A 20,537-nucleotide genomic window follows, 5' to 3' on the forward strand; every position below is an offset into this window, starting at 1 on the left:
ATTTTTTCTAAGTCCAACTTTTATCGTACGATCAGCTGTTTGCGCTGAATCCTGCCCTTCTGTGGGATTCACTAAGCAACGCAAACTGATCGTACAATAAAGTTGCGCTGAATAAAGCTCACCAGCTAAAGGCTGGTGATAAAAAAGCAGGACTTAGAAAAAATTCTTTGTTTACCTTTTTGCAGGCGCAAAACCAATACAACAGGCCGGCGGGTGTCCCCAGCTGACCCCGCAGGGGTCCCCGAGGGAGGCCGAGGGTCGCGCGGGTGTCCCCGGCTGACCACGCGGCCGTCCCGGGTCCTCGCGGGAGTCCCAGGGTACCCGCGGGCCTGCGGTACCAATGTTGTGCCAACAAAAATACTAAACATTATTTCTAACTAAATACACCCCCCTAACACATACAGTACAATAATGTGCAAAATAACTATTATCCAGATATGGATAATAGATTATTTGCCCATTATTAAACACTGCATTAGCATTCCTAAATAAAGTCAATAAAAACAGTAGCCAGCTAATCCAATCAATACAAGCAATAGCAACATCAACAATTAATTAATTAAACCATTAACCAATTAAACCAATTAATTCCTAAACCAACTCAAAAGGAATAGTAACACTAACCAATCAAACCAATTAATTACTACAACATTAATGAATGTAACATTAAAAGACAAAGAAATACCTTCAAACAATCTCTGAAAGAACCATAAAACGCATTAGCCAACATAATACAACATTAACCACAAACGAACACCAATCGCAAACATTTTATTACATTAAGCAGGGAAAATACAAACAATTACATTCACCTAAGAAACTGACATTAAAAAAAACAACAGCAATACCAAGCCACAAATGCCCCCAAATATTGTCATAATAATGTATTAATCTGTACCCCAAAGTGGTACAGATTAATATCAGTCAATGTGCCTCCCCCAAAAAATCAAAAATCACATCCATTGAAAAAACCTGTAAAAAGAGACATTTACAAACATTGAATATATTACTTACCATTAGAAGCGGTGGCCTCCAACAGCATCCGATGCCATCCGCCATGAAGATCCAGCAAAGGTACCCAAATCTTCTTTTTTCTTTCTTTACTCACCGTCTTCTATCTTCATCTATAACCATTTCTCGTTCTTCTTTATCTTCTTTCTTCATCTGTCAATTCAAAATACCCCATGTTAAATCCAAGCCGATGCTGTCTCGTCGGCTTCTTGGGCTCAAATGAGGCGTCACGGCCTTAAATAGGGCTTGTGACGTCACATTTAGCCTCAAAATGGTGAACAGCCACCTGATTGGTTGTTCAAACCATGTTCCGACTTTTAATTATTTTTTTTGTACATGACGTCCCTTAAAGGGAATGATGCCAGCCAATCAGAATGGCTGTGCTTCATTTGCCTTTAAGATGACGTCACGAAATTCAAGATGGCCGGCGTCACATGGTATTTCAGCCAATCAAAGTGTGGAATTGTTTCCCACGATCTGATTGGCTGAAATACCATGTGACGCCGGCTTCGTGACGTCATCTTAAAGGCAAATAAAGCACAGCCATTCTGATTGGCTGGCATCATTCCCTTTAAGTGACGTGATGATGATGATGATGATGATGATGATGATGATGATGATGATGATGATGATGATGATGATGATAATTATGGTGTGGTGGTTATACTGTAGATGTTGTGGTAGTGGGCAGCTTAACAGCGACACACAACAAGCCACTGATAACATGCAGTTTCTCTGACCGACAATGGCGACTGTTGTGATTCAGTCACTCAATGTTCCTAAGATTAGTAGCAGTGGAGTTAACAATGCATTGATTCCCACAGATATTACACTCAAAGGGGCCTATTCTAGTAGATTCAATTTTATCATTGGAAAATCGGACGTGTTGGCATGTTAATATCTCAAGGTATGAAATGTGTGAAAAAATGGTATTCAGTAAGGTATATCGTACCTTTGATATCTGATTGGTTGATGTACCATTTCTTAGTAAAATTTGACATCACAGGCCTTATATAAGGCCCGTCATGTCTCATTTGACAGGAAGAAGATGGCGAGTTAACATCTCTTGGACCTGTGCAAGACCAGAAAGAAGATGAAAAGAAAGAAGATAAGAAGATCTACTCATCGGGGAGTCCTATTCAAGCAACTGAAGATCATGGACTTCTGCACATCATGCTGTTCTTCAAGATGAACACCATTGCTTCATGGGTCAACAGTTGTTGGTGCCGCAGTTGGATGTGGAGGATGAAATTCTTCATCCCGGCAAGGGTAAGAAACACATTGCTTGTATTTTTTTTAATTGTGTCTTTTTTTATGTTGCCCATTAATTGGATATCACCTGTGGTGTCCCGCAAGGCTCTGTTCTGGGGCCCCTACTCTTCTCAGTGTTCATTAATGATCTTCCCACAGCTTGTAAGGAAGCCTCAATACACATGTATGCAGATGACACAATCCTGTATGCACACAGCCATAGCCTCTCTGACCTTCAACACATACTTCAGTCTGACTTTTTGAGACTCAAAAACTGGATTTCCCAAAACAAACTGTTTTTAAACACTGACAAGACGGTAACAATGGTATTTGGGACCAAGACTAAATTTGTAAAGCTTCCAGTGACTGAGCTCCTGATTAGAACCAACGCTAAAACCACCCACAAACTAGTTTTAAATACCTGGGCTTATGGTTTGACTCCCACTTAACATTCGGGATGAACATTGATACCCTGACAACCAAGACCTATGCCAAACTAGGGGTACTTTACAGGAACAAATCCTCCCTAAGTCTCCTGGTCAGAAAGCGTATTGCACAGCAGATGCTAATGCCAATTATTGACTATGGAGACATAGTATATGGCTCGGCTCCTCAAACCCACCTTAGCAAACTTGACACCCTCTACAATTCAATTTGTCGTTTTGTTCTCCAATGCAACTACAACACACATCACTGCGAAATGCTCAAAGAACTAGATTGGTCATCACTAGAGTCTAGGCGCAAAGTTCACCTTTCCTGTCTCACCCTCAAATACTTTCTGGGCAAGCTACCCAGCTACCTGAACAAGCTCCTCACCCCTACCACATGCAGTAACTATCACCTGAGATCAGACTCCAAAAGACTATTCATGGTCCCAAGACTCAACAAAGTATCTGGACGTTCCTCCTTCTCCTTCCGTGCACCCCAAAACTGGAACAACCTACCAGAGACTCTCATATCCACCACCAGCTTAAGTTCTTTCAAATCTAAGGCTGTCTCACACTTTAATCTGGTCTGTAACTGTTTCATACGCTCATAATATATATTTTCTTTAACTGTGCATGCAATGTCTTGTATATAATGTATACCTTGTTCATTTATGTAACTGTATTTGTAACCATGTATTATTTTGTTTTACTCTGTGCCCAGGACATACTTGAAAACGAGAGGTAACTCTCAATGTATTACTTCCTGGTAAAATATTTTATAAATAAATAAATTATAAATAAATAATTAATTGCCATTATGGTTATCTGTGCCCATTGAGGGTATAGTTAATCACTGTGACAATCAATCAATCAATGGATTGTTTGACTACTTTTTGTTTTTATTTTATTGTAATGTATTATTTTTATTACCTTTCCCTGTTGAGGGCATAATTAAACTCAATGACAATCAATGGGTTTATTGACTACTACAGCTCAACCCTGTTATAACGCGATCCATTACAACGCGAATCCGCTTATAACGCGATGCAAGCGTGGTTCCCAATTTTATATTTATGAAGACTTTACAACACGATTATTGGTATCTTAAATACTTTATTGTACAATGCATACAATTGTACATTATTTCTAACGCGATCCACTTATAACGCGATGTGATTTTTTGGACCCCAAGCACAGCGTTATAAGGGGGTTGAGCTGTATTTATTTTAATGTATTGAAATATCATTATTATTTTCTTGTGTAATTTTTTTATTCATTTCAACAGAAAGGGGCAAAAGCGCTATTAGCCATATTTGGCTACTAGCACCTTTGCCCATTTGTATGTGTGGTGATGGGCCTGAATATTATCCCCTACTGACTACTAAACTTTCAAACAACTAAACCACACTATTGATGTCAGGATTATAGGTCTGTAATTCCCAGTTGTGATCTAGCACCCTTTTTATAAATATAGGCACTACGTCTGCTTTATGCCAATCATGTGATCCCGTGGAAATTAAGTCCTTGAATATTAAATGTACTGATTTGACTGGTACTGAACTTAACTCCTTAAGAACACTTGAATGTACAGTATGTCATTGGCACCAAATGCCTTATTTCTTCAACTCTATCAATCCGCCTATGAACTTCTTCCTTAGTTAACCAAATGTTCGTTAATATAGAAGTTGTGGCTTCCTCCAGCGGCACTACTATTGCAATTAATTTTTGCCTGGTAAATACAGAGGCAAAAAAATTGTTTAATACCTCTTAATTTTCCTTATCTCAAATAATTTGCCTGCCCATCTCACACTGAAAGGGTCCTTTATTTGTTTTTTTTTTTTTTTTTAATTAAAGTAGTCAAAGAACTTTTTAGGGTTGATCTTACTTTCTTTTGCAATAATTTTTTCATTATCCATTTTTGCTAATTTGATTGCCCTTTTTCAACTTTGTTACATTCCTTATAATTCTGATATGATACCTCCGCCCCTTATGACTTTAAGAATGTAAAGGGCTACCTCTTCTTTTGCTTTTCCTCCCCTGCCTGTTTACTTAACCACATTGGTTTAGACTCGTTTATTTTATATTTATTATACAAGGGTATAAACGGATGTGTTTTTACTAACAATGTTTTAAATAATGCCCATTTATCTCCACATTTTTCCGTGCAAAAACCTTATCCCAATTTATTCTTGTAGATTAGTCCTCAGTTTATTAAAATCTGCATTCCTAAAGTTTAAGGTCTTTGTTGAAACCAAGTACTGTAATATAATTTTTGATGATTTATTTCAAATGAGTCCATGTTATGATCATTGTTACACAAATGTTCTCGGACTGAATATTTCTTATTACTTTTACATTGTTTGATATTACCAAATCCAGTATTGTCCCTCACCTGGTGAATTCCTCAATAATTTGAGTCGTGTAATTGTCCTTAAGTACCACAAACAACCTGTTTCCTTTCATTGTTATGCTAATCTCATTGCCCTAATCTATGTATGGATAATTAAAATCACCCATAATGCAACATGACCTTGTTTTGATGCCTTCTCCATTTGCAAAAGTATTTTTGCTTCCTCAATCTCAAAGATATTTGGTGTTTTATAACACATTCCTTCAAACATTTTCTTTGTACTTTTACCTCCACTGCTAATTTCTATCCACAAGGTCTCTACAGCGTCCCTTATAAAAGGATTTAGATCCTGTTTAACTTAAAAACATACTTCAACTCCAATTTTTTTGATCCTTCAGAAAAAGGGAATAACCCTCTAAATAAACTGCCCAGTAATGAGTTTCAGTAATGCCTATGGTATCATACTTCTCCCTTGTAGCTATTAATTCAAGCTCACTACATTTATCTGTCAGACTTTTTGCATTAGCAAGCTTGCATTTAAGTTTTTTTTCAGTCTACTATTATCTTATCTGCTACTGCCTTTCAACTCCAATTGGATTCAGTCTTTAGATTTTTTCTAGTATTACCTGTATTTAATATGGGTGTTTCCCTGCTTACAAAAATCCCACTTGTCCCCAGTCAACCTCCATGACCCCTTGCTATTTCCCCATCGCCATCTATTCTATTTAGTTTGTTATCTTTTTCTTGTTATTGCCCCCTCAATCCCAGTTTAAAATGTCATCCAACCTTTTTAAAATCCCCCCCCCTAGTACAGAAGATACTTTTTCATTGAGGTGCAATCCACCCCTACTATAAAGATAAAAAAGGAGTCTCAGTGCTCATAAACCCAAACCCTCCTTCATACACCACTTTCTTATCCATGCATTCACCTCCCTAGTCTACGACTGTCTCCCTGGGGTAGCACATTGCACTGTTAGTATTTCAGAAAATACTACCTTGGAGGTCTTTGCCTTCAGCTTGTAGCCTAGATCCCTGAAATCATTTTTTAGGACCCACCATCTGTCTTGAAATGTATCATTGGTTCCAACGTGTACCAAGACCACTCTCTCAGTCGCAGGTTACACCACATGGGTGGGTAGTGGGGGTGGTTAAATCCTTAATTACCATAGTGATTATTAACCACTATGATTATTAAGGGGTTACTGGCCAGTAGCTAAAGTAGTAGTTTAATTTTACTGTTGGTGTCACAGAAGTGGTAGACGACCAGCAGGATGAGGATGATGCGGACAAAGACGGGCTTTATCCTGGCAGGGGTAAGTACAACTTTTATTTATGATAGGATTGCATGAAGGGTTTATTTTTAAAAGGCAAATGCGCTATTATCTAGATCTGGATATTAGGGCTTTACTGTATGTGTTGGGGGAGGGGGTGGTGTTCTTGGGGTAGATGTGGTGGGTAGTAGAGTGCCCATTTATTGCCAATGCGGCTATCTATGCCCCCATTGAGGGCATAGTTAATCACAGTGAAAATGTATGGAGAAAAAGTCTAGTGTATTTTTTTAATATTATTGTATTTTGTATTGTAATTGATTAATTGCACAGTCTTGTATATTTGAATGGGCAAAAGCGCTAATGGCCATATTTGGCTAATAACAATGTTGCCCATTCCTGTGTGGTGGTGGTGGTAGAGGGGGTGGGCAATGCACGTAGTTGCCTGGTGGTGGTTGTTAGGCCACGCGGGAGGGGTTAGCCCCTACATTACTGTTGAACTGCTAAGGTAATGAAGGGGGTTTACTCAACCAGCAACCCTCCCGGGAGGCCTAACCACCAACCGCGGGGCAACTACAAGGTTCACCCATCCCCTCTACTACCAACAAAGCAGTTCCTGCTATTTAACACCTTCACTACCTTAGCGGTTAGCCACACAGCTGTAATTTTTTATTACCTAGGATTGAATCCGGGGATCTATGAAGCTGAAAAGAATGCAGGTACACTGGCGACACACTTTATTCGAGCTTGGCTAGTCCCACGAATTCGGGTATACCCGGGTGTATTGAGGTTTGTGACTGTTTTCTGCCCGAGTGCATTGAGTTATTTTCCAAGCAGGGATTGAAGCATTTTATTCCCGCTGGCTGCAATACTGCACAGTATATATATATAAACTGCATTACAATTCATGAATTTATGCCATCTGGTAGACACGCGAAGCATTGCAGCCTATTAAATCCTAATCATTATCATTTAACAGATCAGCCGCCCATCAGCCAGGCATGAACCCAGGCTGGGAAGGCAAATGCAACGGGGCTTGTCAGAGGTTAGGAGCGGCGCATTCCAGGTATCTGCCAGGTACATACCGGGTATTTGCTCGAATAAAGTGTGTCGGTGCAGTAAGCTCCGGAGACCCCAGCTTCAATCCTATGTAGTAAAAATAAAAGAAACTCTGTCCTACGCAAATCACAATTTCGATCTCTCCACCCTTTAGGTGATGGTAACAAAATACGAGTGTTTAACATACGATTTTCATATCGGAGCTTTGTGAGTAGCAGTTACTCGCAAAAATAATGCAAATTTGGGCATATTTCCAGCTACCACATGGCTTGTAAAAACAAGAGTGATAACGTGCTGTAAAAATATGTTTTCAAGCAATTTTGCCATGTTATCAAAGCTTTGTGAATAGCTAAACATGCAAAATCGCTTGAAAGTGCACTTAATTAGCGATAAGTCACATATCAAAGTTTAGTTAATGGGCCCCTTAAAATCAGTCAGCGGATTACAGATTGTCAGTGTAAAAAAAAAATTGCAAAAGGCAAATCGCCATTTTTGAGACTGATCCATGGAAACACATGGAGCAAAGGAACTGGCTTATCCGAAGCCAGTAGGTATGCAAAACAAGGAATATGTATCATGTTGCCTTGTTTCAGTGATGCAACAAAGCTGGAACTGTTATCTCCCACCACAAGCTAAGTCTCAAGTACCCTTGGAGTTAGCCCCTACTTCTATAATTTTAATAACACATCAGAAGCTGTGTGCCCCTGTTCTTCAAAACTCTACATACATAAAGTAGTATCTGTATGGATCGTCTTGCTGCTGCTGCTGCTGCTGCTGCAGACACAGATTGTCTTTTGTTCACCCCCTTTCGTTGTTTAACAATACTAAAATACACCTAATGGGCATTAACAGCCAGCTAGTCTCCACCTTCATGATTACTACTCCACATGTCAATAGTGAGGTGTACCCTCCTTCCCAAAAATGGTAAGAAATCAGTCCGCTCACCTATATGTGTGAAAGGGTTAAATGTATTAGTGTTAGTATTGATCCATTAAGAAGCAAGGGAGGAGATAATATTTGTATACAGTAGAGATTAGAAAGATCCTCCTAAATATTGCACTCAGAGTGCTCTAGTATAGTATTTGACGAAAACAATGGTCCAACAGTTATCTACTGTATTGCTGTCGGATGGACATAGGATCAATTGATATGTTAAAAACAAAAATAATAAAATTGTATTCATCAAAAAATCAAGTGACTCAATGTGTGTTATTATTTACAGTTAAAAATATGTATATAAAAAGTAAAATATCCCGCAGTGGAGTGCGCGAGAGAGAATATACACTGGGTATATTAATATATATGTACAGATTGTGGAACTATTTCTTAGTCACAGTAGTCTGTATGTCCACTAGATGAACTCCCAGAGTTTCTGTACAAACATCAAAATAATAGGAATGGTGTATATATGCTATGTTTATTAATGGGAATAACCGAGAAGGATATAACTTGATAGACTTCCTATCTAACAAATATATGATCACTATGCTAACAGTCCTATGTACTCTCATATATTAGATGGTTATAGAGGTATCACACATATGTTTCCATGTTGTACATGTACTGTTCAGAGACACCCAGATAGTGTTAAGTTCTGTACAGCCTATGCCCTCATTTAGAATAAAGCAACTAGTGGTAAAGTATCCAAATTGTGGTATTTCAGTATCAGGATCTCTCACAGCCTAAATCCGCATATATAAAAGTTCATCAAAACAAATGGTCATGGAGGACCCAGCATATATCAGAAAAAACACCAGTATACGAGCCGTGTGTATGTAGGCTTAATGTCGCACTCCAGTGACATCATCTGCGTGACGTCCTACTTGTCGAGGCTCGTTTCGCGTGATGACCACACATTTTCAGGAGGGGAGGAGTCTAAACAACTGATCTCAATAGAAGGTCTTTATGCACGCAAAGAGGGAGGGGGGGGTAGCGGCATAGCTGTCCATCCACCAAAAGAAACGGCCAGCTAGTATAAGCCCAAGGCTGCTGCATATGTTGATGTAATTGCACAGTGTCATGCAAGGAAAGGGGCAGCATCACTGTCCATCCGTCCGTCCGTAAGTATACACAGACAGCTAATGTAAGTCACAGACCGCTAGAGATATTAATATATTTACATAATCTCATGCTCAAAAAGTGACCAATGGATCCAAATTATTCCCTCTACCCTGAAGAAAAGGTGTATATAAATAAAATAAGTGTACAAATGGAAATTGCGTATACATATAATTAACTAGTATTCATAGGATGTGCCAGATTGACATATGTCAAGGTATCTTTTATTGTATGTATAGGTGATATAATTATCTATAAAACAGTGAATGAATAGATGAGTATAAAAAAGGGGAGTATATTAAAATTGTGTGACAAAATTAGATTGATCTATTTAGTGATTTTCTGCTATTGTACCATGATGTCTACCATGGATTAATGGTGTTTTTAACTTCACATCAATTGGTGTTTATCCCCCATTCATTTTGCTGTGCTCCGCTTTTCTTCCTCGTGGAATCCTTTTGCTACAATAGGAACACAGGCAAGAGTCCCGGAAGTGCGCGTGCATGCAAGCGCCCGCACGTAGTGACGCCGCCACCATAAGCGTGGCTTTAGTCTCGGACCTGCTGCTGCTGTGGAATTGGCAGTAGTGGTACCAATGTGGCAACTCTAGTAATAGAATGGCAGTGACTGCTGAACTCTGTTGCCTTGGCTTCAGTCTGGCACACTAGGTGTATAGAATGAGAGTGAGAATGTGTATAAGACTAACCCTCCTTGCAACTAACTGAAACAGTATTGTTGTTATTAATATTATAATATTATATAATATTAATATACTGCTATATTGCCCTGCCACTTAGACCAGGCCGGCCACAGCCCAAGGAGTGAACTGGACACACACAGAGAGGGGTCAGTCCAGTCAGTCACAGGTTAATGGTTAAGCTAGATCTATTATTAAGTAAATAAAGTATCAATATTTGAGGAGGTGGAGGAGGAGGAGTGCACTCCCTATTTATATACAGTTTGAGTATTTCGATTCCGTTTGCAGGTTTGGATTCTCAGTGATGAGATAAAACCTTTTTGAGACTCATCCGCTGAATTCCATGACTAAAAGATAATGCCCAATCCATGGCAGAAGAGGATTCTGGTGACAATTTCACCTATCTCTACTCACAGGTTAACTTAGGCCTGTCAATATAGTTCTTATATAAATATTTTTAGGAAGTGTGGGGTGTGAGTCATTTAAATAAACTTTGTATATACCATTTGCATATCTCCAAGGTCTCCTATGGTGTGCGCCTCCATATGTTATTTGGAGGGAGGATTGAGGGTGTGTGTATGTGTGTATGTGTGTATGTGTGTGTGTGTGTGTGTGTATATGTGTATGTGTGTGTTTCAATTGTATGGTTTTACATATCAGGACATAATAGCAATCATCTGTTCCTTAGCAGGTCTTAAAATTAGGTAAATAAAACCTCAGATGAACAACAGCACATGACATATTACACCGTATCATGATTTATTTAACAAAAATAAAGCCAAAATAGAGAAACTGTGTGTGAAAAACTAAGTACCCGCTTTTTGCTTCCATAGAAATTAAGATGCTAAGTAGCAGACAGGTGCTGCTAATCAAATGCCCTTGATTAATTGATCATCAGCAAGTTTGACCACCTCTATAAAAGCCGAAGTTTTAGCAGTTTGCTGGTCCGGATCATTCAGGTGTGTGTTAATACAATGCCAAGGAGGAAAGACATCAGCAATGATCTTAGAGAAGCAATTGTTGCTGCCCATCAATCTGGGAAGGGTTATAAGGCCATTTCCAAACAATTTAAAGTCCATCATTCTAAAGTGAGAAAGATTATTCAAAAGTGGAAAACATTCAAGACAGTTGCCAATCTTCCCAGGAGTGGACGTCCCAGCAAATTCACCCCAAGGTCAGACCATGCAATGCTCAGAGCAATTGCAAAAAACCCAAGAGTTACATCTCAGACTCTACAGGCCTCAGTTACAGTAGCATGTTAAATGTTAAAGTTCATGACAGTACAATTTGAGAAAGACTGAACAAGTGTGGTTTGTTTGGAAGGGTTGCCAGGAGAAAGTCTCTTCTCTCTAAAAAGAACATGGCAGCACGGCTTATGTTTGCAAAGTTGCATCTGAACAAACCACAAGACTTCTGGAACAATGTCCTTTGGACAGACGAGACCAAAGTAGATATGTTTGGCCATAATGCACAGCACCACTTTTGGTGAAAACCAAACACAGCATATAAGCACAAACACCTCATACCAACTGTCAAGCACGGTGGTGGAGGGGTGATGATTTGGGTTTGTTTTGCAGCCACAAGACCTGGGAACCTTGCAGTCATTGAGTTGACCATGGACTCCTCTGTATACCAAAGTATTCTAGAGTCAAATGTGAGGCTATATATATATATATATATATATATATATATATATATACACACACACACATACACAGTAGTGCTTGGGACTCTACTAAAATATGTATTTCTCTCTCCCGCCCTTCACCAGTTTGAATTTTGACATTTTCACCCATATCTAAAGAACCACATACTGTACTAAAAACAGAAAAATTATATTTAATATAATATATACAAAGGAGACATTGTAATGAATTCTGCCATGCACTGGAGATAGATTAAGATCCTGTTCTAAACATGTAATCTGTGATACGTTATGTTAAAGCAAACGTCATTGTAAGAATCTTTTATGCCATTTACAGTTATTTTGACCTATATGTCCATTTCTACAGATTTGCGCCTGTACTGTCCGAAGTAGTTAATTTGTTCACTTTAAGGTAATAAAGAGAATGTTATAATATTAGGTTTTTAAACCGGACTTATAGCTGATCAATGATAATGTTGCCTTTCATGTTCATAGTCTAAATGAATACAAGGGATGTGTTGTACTGTTTGCAGGGTTCATAATAAACAATACTTAAACAGTTTTGCTTAAGCAAATACCTATCTTACATATTTATAACAGTCTTTCTTGATGCATAACATTGGTAAGTTTGGTGCCAAAAAACAACAAATGTATCAAACAAAATGAATACAATTAATACAAAAAACATACTTTGCAACAGCAAGAATTAGAAAACAAATAAGATTAGAATTGAAAAATATGATTGGATTATGAGTTAGCAACCAAGAACATATAAGAAAACAATTTTACATTTTAATAGTTGTGACAATCTTATATAATGTACCTGGTATTATACCTAAAAAAACAAAACAACAATCAATTTGGAGGGAAATTGATTAAAAAAGGAAATTATGATAGCCTGTTAATTTGCATTTATACAGTGATATTTCAATGCTATGAAACAAGTAGGTAAGTAATGTTATTGTATATTTCTAATGATGATTTATGATTCATAATTGGGTTAACAATATTTCAACTCAGCATGCGGAATTTCAAAAACAATATTATGAGCCGTTTCTCAATTTAAATGGTTGAATATTGCTCCATAGCTCTAATTGATATTAAGGAGATCAAGAAAGATACAGTTGCTTCCTATTGAGCAAATTACCATAACATTGCAACAAAGAAGGTATCATTTTTTATGACCAGCATCTGTATTTTTAGAAACACTGAGGTATAATATTAGCTTTAATATAATGCACCAAATGTGTACACTACTTTTATTACTGTGCTGGGATATCCCCAATAGAATCTGAAATTATTTATTTCAAAACAATTTATCACTATGGTTTTGTAAAACAAATGCAATCTTAGGTTCAATTTTCCTTTGTTCCCATCCAAGTTTTTACATTTTTCAAACAAATAGATGTAAACTGAACAGATCTGTTTACAAGATGGTAATCTTCTTGTATACATGTTCAGGAAGGTTGACAATGACTGTCATTAAAATCCAAAGGAAATGCACATTCTTTATATCAAAGCAAGCACACATTTGACTAAAGAATTGGTTTTTGTTCTTTCTATAGAATTTCTTAATCGGTTTTCTTTAGGTCATCTTTTATTGTGGACAAACACAAACATTTTGCCTCACATGGTGCACCAGAGTACTATTTCTATATCTCCTATTAGCATCTTTGGGCAATTATTGTCTCATACTGTATGTCCACTCTAAATGAAGGTCATTGTAAAAATACTAAATATGTATTTATTTTTAGTACTCTAACAATAGCAATGAAATCCTATTCCATTCATTAATAGACAAAATGATTTATGTTGAGCTGGGTATTTTTGCCCCATCTATGTAAAAGGAAATTTTTGCAGTACTGTATGTTATCTAATATATTTTTTGGCTTCACATATCACAGTTAAAATATGTTTCTCTCGCTAAAAATCATGTAATCAACAGATTATTTTATTAGTCATTATTTTATATTAATTCCAACCTCAATTAAAAAATGGAGTTTCTCTAGGAAACCCTTTTTTGCCTGTCGAAGGGAAGAGGTTAAATAACAACACTTTTTAAAACTATTGAAATTCCAATTATAGTTAATATATTTGAGACAGGTTTCACTGAAGAAAATTAATGTACAGTAATCATCACTATAACATTATAGACATAGTTTTGGCATGTGCTGTAGAGTAACTAGTACTAAACCTACTAGTTTCTCATAACTTCTCCAGTCACAATGACTTTCACTTGTATAAGTGCACACATTTTATATAGCATTTATTTATTGTACAAGTGGTTCTAATTTCACAATTAGCATACTGTACCCCGAGGAAATACGTCAATGTTCTTATTGCATCTGTAGTATAATTGTAGTAATCTCTCCAGTCGTATGGCGGCATTCCCTCAGGTCTCATGTCTGGTGGACCATTGTATAAAAAATTCGATATTTCAGCAGAACTCAGTCCAAGATCACTCAAATTGATATCAGCAATGGTGGCAAGTAATGGATTGTTCAACATATCCTTATATTAAAAAAAAAATGAAATCAATTATTTGCAGGGTATATATAGACATTACAAAAATTAAAATAAAACAGGGTATATATTTGCATTGTTAATGAAAGTATCTAAATAAATATATAAATTCAACCCAGCCTAATAAAGCTAAGGAAGACAATCTACTTTCATGACTTCTATTTATTAATGCACAAAATGAAAACAAATGTTTGCATCATTTCAGATATCTTACATTTGATTATGTTGCTTTGGTAAAAGCAGGGCAGTATATATTACCAAAGCTCTGTATCAAATAAGATATATCTTATAGCACAGATTTAAAGAGGTACAAAGAGTATGGTAGGCAAGTAGCAGGTTTTTTTTTTTTTTTTTTAATATTTTCACTGCACAGAAAACATGTGAGGATTTGATAAATAGAAGGTTGTCTACATTAATTTGTGCTTCATATCTGTATTGACAGCATGTAAGCATTTCCATATTTGCTTAGTTTAAAATCTACCTAAAATATTGTCAGTCCAGAGTTCAACAGATTTTTTTTTTTTTTTTTAAATGTCTCCATTATGGAACAATTAGTAATAAATGACCTTATTTCTGCAGGGTATATAGTTTAATTTTACTAGTTGCATTCAGTCCATATTTTTTTAAAGTATGCATATGTAGAAGAAAATAAGGTAATAAGAACAGGTAATTTAAATAAAATTAAAAGACAATGATATTTCTATATTTTAGTCAGGAACTAACTAGAATGAATACTGGCTTAAAGGAAGTTTTCTATATCACAGAACTGGAAACAACAAGGCATAGGTATGAGAAAATATTTTGTATTATATCATTTTGCACAGTAATAAACAATGACTGCTAGATAATAATGGATTGTCCCTGCAGCTATCAGAGGTTGAAGGCATAATAACGCGATCCAGGCTTTTGACTTATTATTAGGAAGAATTTCGTATTTTGTTACAGAGGAAATACTTGCTCCTGGCAAAATGTATAAAAAGTGCAGAAAAAAATGTAATAGAAGACTGACAATAAAAAGGTTACTCCCATTTAGAAGGCATTTTTATGTAAGTATTTTTGCTATTCCCTTTTCATTCAACGTCTTATTTTTCATAATACTTCAAGTTATTTCTTATGTATATATCATTATATAGATACATTAAATAATTAATTTCAATAAAATAATGCAAACTATTTAAATACAGTGGCGAGAAAAGCGTTGTGAACCCCAATGATAAATATAGAAATTCCATAGTTTTTCCATGATAACCATCTTGGGTCAAAACCAGTCTTCTTAAATATCCAATAGGGTTTATATTAACCAATTCAATGTCTTTTTTAAACAAAATGATGCTTGAATTAGACAAACAATGAGTAATTAAGAGTCATTGTATGTGCAAAAGTAAGTGAACCCTGGTTGTATCATATAAATTAAAGGGGATAATTAGAATCAGGTGTTTAAATAATTAGGCAGATCTTCAAGTGTGAGTTTGGGACGCCCCACCCTATATAAAGATCAGAAACTTTGTGAGTTTGGTCTTCACCATACAGGTGTGTGGAAAAATGCCATGACCAAAATAAATCTCTGAGGACCTAGAAAAAAAAGCAGTTATTGAAGCTCATCAGTTTAGAAAGGTTAGAAAACTATTTCTAAGGATTCGGGGCTCCACCAATCCACTGTCAGACAGATGGAGAAAGTTCAAAACCACAGTCAGTCTACCCAGGAGTAGTCATCCTACCAAAATCTTTCCAAGAACAAACCAGCAAATCATCCAGGAAATCACAAAGAACCCCAGAGTAACAAACCAGGATCTGCAGGCCACTCTCGCTTTGGCTAATTAGAGTTTTCCTGACTCAACTATCAGAAAAAGACTGAACAAGAATGATGTTCATGGAAGGATAGCCAGAAAGAAACCACTGCTATCTAAAAAGAACATTGTTGCCCCCTGAAATTCACCAAAGAGCACATACAGCCGCGGCCGCTTTTATTTTAACACATCTCGGTTATTTTCCGGTGACTTTTTCAGAATGCCACGCACTTGACCGCGATCATGCCGTATTCATGCCGGCCGTCACCCGCACTTGATCTGTTTAATGATAATGGTTCGGATTTCATTGGGTGCAATTCTTCGCGTATCCGCCAGGTGGCAGATATTCATGAATTGTAATGAATTCTAATGTGTACACTACAGTACTGTACTGTACATGTGCTTCAGTAATGTGTTGACTTGCAGGTGTTTAAAAAATACCACAGTGGTCCATTGTGAATTGACCTTGGTACTGAAGAAGTTACAATACTGTATCAATTTAGGCGTTTCATATTAAAAACTCAATGCACAGTGTCTAGTGTTCTATTGTCCAGAGAGTTCCGAGATTAGTGCAACGCCGCAGTACATGTGGAAAAAGCCTGACATAACTTACGCTTATTTAATATTGTCCGCAATTAATGCAGCAGATGATAAGATGGCCACAGTTGGCCAAATTAACCAATATTTTATCGAAAATTATGACTTTTACAAATTTTCCCCAGATGCTTGTGTGTGGAAGCGTGCAATAAGGAAAAAGTTATGTATCGATCCATGTTTTTTTCGTATTGATCCTGCACCCGGAGTTAGAGGAGGGTATTGGTGTGTTTCCCCAGATTTTTCCAGAGTCTTTGACCATGGAGACTTCAAAAGGTGAAAGGTCATGGTAAAACAAACTAGGAATCGTCAGTCCCAGGCAAGTAATGTACAAGCGCCAGCACCAGCTTCCAATAACGGTCCGACCATCAGTGAAAACCTGCTGATCGGCAACCCTTGCTGTCTGTCCCCGCCTGAGCAGGATTTCACGTACAAATACTAGCAAGCTTGCATGTACCAGAAAGATTTCCAGCTTCAGCTGTCAACTACAGGTGTAGCAGGCCCGCTGTCACCTGTCAACTACGGGTATAATCAAGAATACTGGACTGCTGGCAATGGCTCGGCACCAACCGATTGGCAAAGTCTATGGTGAGTACGGCGCCGTATTTTATTCTTTTTTTGAAATATCAATATCAATGCACAGTCAAGCGATTCTCTTGTAATCAATCGCTTTGCTTATGGTTATGTAGTTCTATTATTTTAGTCCCAATTCGCGAAAATGTAGTCCAGCAACATCATTGGCTGAGCAACTTGTACAGTAGATACTGAACAATTGGTGGACAGCTAGGCGCATGCGCATACTGTATGTCTCAATGGGAACTTGTTGAAACGTATATGCGTGTCATCACAGCTAGGCACATGCGTGTATGTGAACAAGAGACTCCCCCCGAGAAAATTATTGTTGGGACCGACTGACCGAGGGGACTGTGGGGACTGACTGTGGGAACTTCTTTAGGGGACTGACTAATTTGAACCAACCATTACAGTAATACTTTTATTTTTCCTCAGAAAAGAAACTTTGTCATCAGGCAGAGAATAGCAAATGGAGAGATTTCGATCAATAATGTCGCTTTTTGTAATGAAGCTTGCACATTGCTGAATGTGATTAAAAAAATTCACGTACCGGAGGCAACAATCTACAGTAGTGGCAGTGCCATTTTTATGGATTAGGATAGAATAACTGTGAGCTTTATAGAAAACCTGAAACAGTTCAGTATGCTGTTTTTTTCATACAGTATACAATACTTTTTTACATACTGTATTGTATAATAAACCCCAAAAATAAAAAGTATGCATTTATTCTGTGTATGGTGTAAGTAAAAACATTTATTAATACAATTGAAAAGAATCTACATTATTTGTCAAAACATTCACAGGTGTACGGTGTAAGTAAAAACATTTATTTATTAATACAATTGGAAGCAATCTACATTATTTGCCAAAACATTCACAGGTGTATGGTGTAAGTAAAAACATTTATTAATACAATTTTTTTTATTGGAGTACAGTATGTAAAAAATGAATCAACATTTGAACAGACGACCAATCGCATCAAATTCGATCCCCACCAGTCTGTCCTTCCAGGGACAATGCCTTGTATGCCGCAAAATGCCATTTATGGAGTCTCTCATGATTTTCATTAAATGATCTGTAATGGCATGATAGCGCCGCAATTCCTCCACCATAGTCTTTCTAAAATTTTCAGGAAGAGCCTTTTTGACGCAATTCCCTTCGTAGTTGACTTTGTGGGCCCACTGTAAGTACAACTCGTAGCTCACGTGGTGCTTGAAAATATACATGGCATGTTTCTGGGCTATACCACCACTTGCAAACCTATACTTCTCCCTGAGTGGCTGAGACAGGTCGCACAAGATGATGTCGGGCACCGTATCAATGCAAGTGTGTGTGTGTGTGGGATTCTGGGAGTGGGTGTGCTTCTGGGAGTGGGTGTGCTTGTGGCAGCGGGCGAGGGTAGGTGTTCTGGGAGGAGGCTTTCCTCCTTTCTTAGTCGCCTTGTCTGTGTTGTCTCCTGGCGTGGTCTTGACGGTGTTGTCATGTCATCCTCGTCAGTGGCATACATGAACACATATAGTTCTGATGGAGGGGGTGCGCTTGGTGATGGAAGGTTGAAGGTCCCATCCATCCCATTGAAGGTCCCATCCATCCCATCCATGCCACCCTCCTGCTCTTGTGGCCGACATACAGGGGCAGTGTAAGGGATCGGGGACACGCGCCTCTCAGCGGGTCCCGGTCACCTCGTCTCCCAGTGCGGTTGCTAGCTCCGGTCCCCCTCCACGTCGACTCCTTACCTCTGCTGCTAGAGCACCATGCCGCTCCTCCGTGGCGCACACCACATCCTCGCACACACGGCCGGGGAGCGCACCCGATCCTCTTGGCCATTCTCCCGTGTCGCTGGCTCCGCCCCCATCGGCTACAAGCGATTTCCACTACTCACCTGTCTGACTCCTACCCTGCACACCTGGACCTATCCCTGGGCTTGCTCAGACAGGCCTCCGCTCCAGCCCTTGCTACCATTGGCCCTCCTGCATTTATAACCCCAGTCTGCCCTCTCCTTCCTCACTCTGCATAGTTCTTCTGTGACTCCTGTTATGCAGTTGTCTATGCCAAGCTCTGTTCTCTGTTACAGCTCTTGTTCCTGTCCCTGCCCCTGTTGGATACCTTTGGATTTGATCTCGGCTCTTGTTTGACTACGTGTACCTCGCTACCCCTGGACTCGGCTTTGAACCTCCCTACACTGCTTTCTCCTGCCCCTGACCCTGACCTACTGTATGGCTCTTGGACATTAACCCTCGGACTTCTGGCACCCCGGACGCAGCAAGTATCTCGTTAACCCTTTCTCACCAGGCCCGGCAACGCATCTTACCACACTCCGGGCACGCCCTCACTGCTATGGGTGCGTGTTATACCCGTACCCACCTCAGTACTGGGGACTGGCCAGGTCTGCGGGCATACAGGCATTACATTATGCAGAGCCCAACAAATGCAGACCCCCCTGAAGTGGGCCAAGTTGGCACTATGGATCACTGGCAATTTTTAAGCGACCAGGTTACGGCTGTGGCGCAAGAACTTTCTAAACTCTCCCTGCGGGAATCTCCAGCTGCACCATCCCCTCCTGCCCCAGAACCTATGGGCAACTCTGAGCCACGTATTCCACCTCCCAACCAGTATGCCGGAGACCCCCTTACTTGCCGGGGATTCTTGAACCAATGTGACGTCCAGTTCGAGATGTCCCCATCTCGGTTTCCCTCAAGTCATTCTAAAGTGGCCTATGTTTATGCCCTGCTCACGGGCGACGCTCTCGCTTGGGCTTCTCCCCTCTGGGAACACAGATCTGACATAACACAAGACTACCCCAAATTCCGGCGAGAGTACCAGCAGGTCTTTGACACACCAGCGCATAGGGAGACTGCAGCTTCTTCCTTGTTTCATCTCTCCAAGGGTCGCAGGTCGGCTGCAAGATACACGGTGGAGTTCCGCACCATCGCTGCAGAGACTCAGTGGAATGATGAAGCTCTTGCCGCGGCATACTGGCAGGGTTTGTCCGAATCCCTCAAGGACGATCTCGCAGCACATGTTTGTCCCCCATCTCTAGAGGATCTCATTGCCCTCAGCATCCGGATGGACCAGTGCATTCAAGAGAGATGCCACGAGCGCCAGCGTCCCCGTTTAATGTCGCCCTTGCCTGTTTTTCCTAGGTCTCCTCCCTTGGCTCTTCCTGCGTTGGACGCTCCCGAACTGATGCAAATTGGTAGCCAACAGCTTTGGACCGCTGAGAGAACACACCGCCGAAATGAAGGTCTCTGCTACTACTGCGGTTCCCCGGAACACCAACTACGTCACTGTCG

General features: G+C 39.1%; 1 protein-coding gene across 5 annotated transcripts in view; it reads right to left on the reverse strand.

Moving 5' to 3' along the window:
* The window catches only part of LOC142496631 (phospholipid-transporting ATPase ABCA1-like), a 1,672,602-nt gene that overhangs the window by 1,078,113 nt on the left and 573,952 nt on the right, over nucleotides 1-20,537 (reverse strand). For all 5 annotated transcript variants that reach the window (XM_075603302.1, XM_075603295.1, XM_075603331.1 and 2 more), the window contains one exon: nucleotides 14,081-14,278. In XM_075603302.1, coding sequence (XP_075459417.1) covers nucleotides 14,081-14,278 — 198 coding nt within the window. The remainder of the gene's footprint in view (nucleotides 1-14,080; nucleotides 14,279-20,537) is intronic.

This window comes from Ascaphus truei, chromosome 1, assembly GCF_040206685.1.
Source record: "Ascaphus truei isolate aAscTru1 chromosome 1, aAscTru1.hap1, whole genome shotgun sequence".
Taxonomy (NCBI): Eukaryota; Metazoa; Chordata; class Amphibia; order Anura; family Ascaphidae; genus Ascaphus; species Ascaphus truei.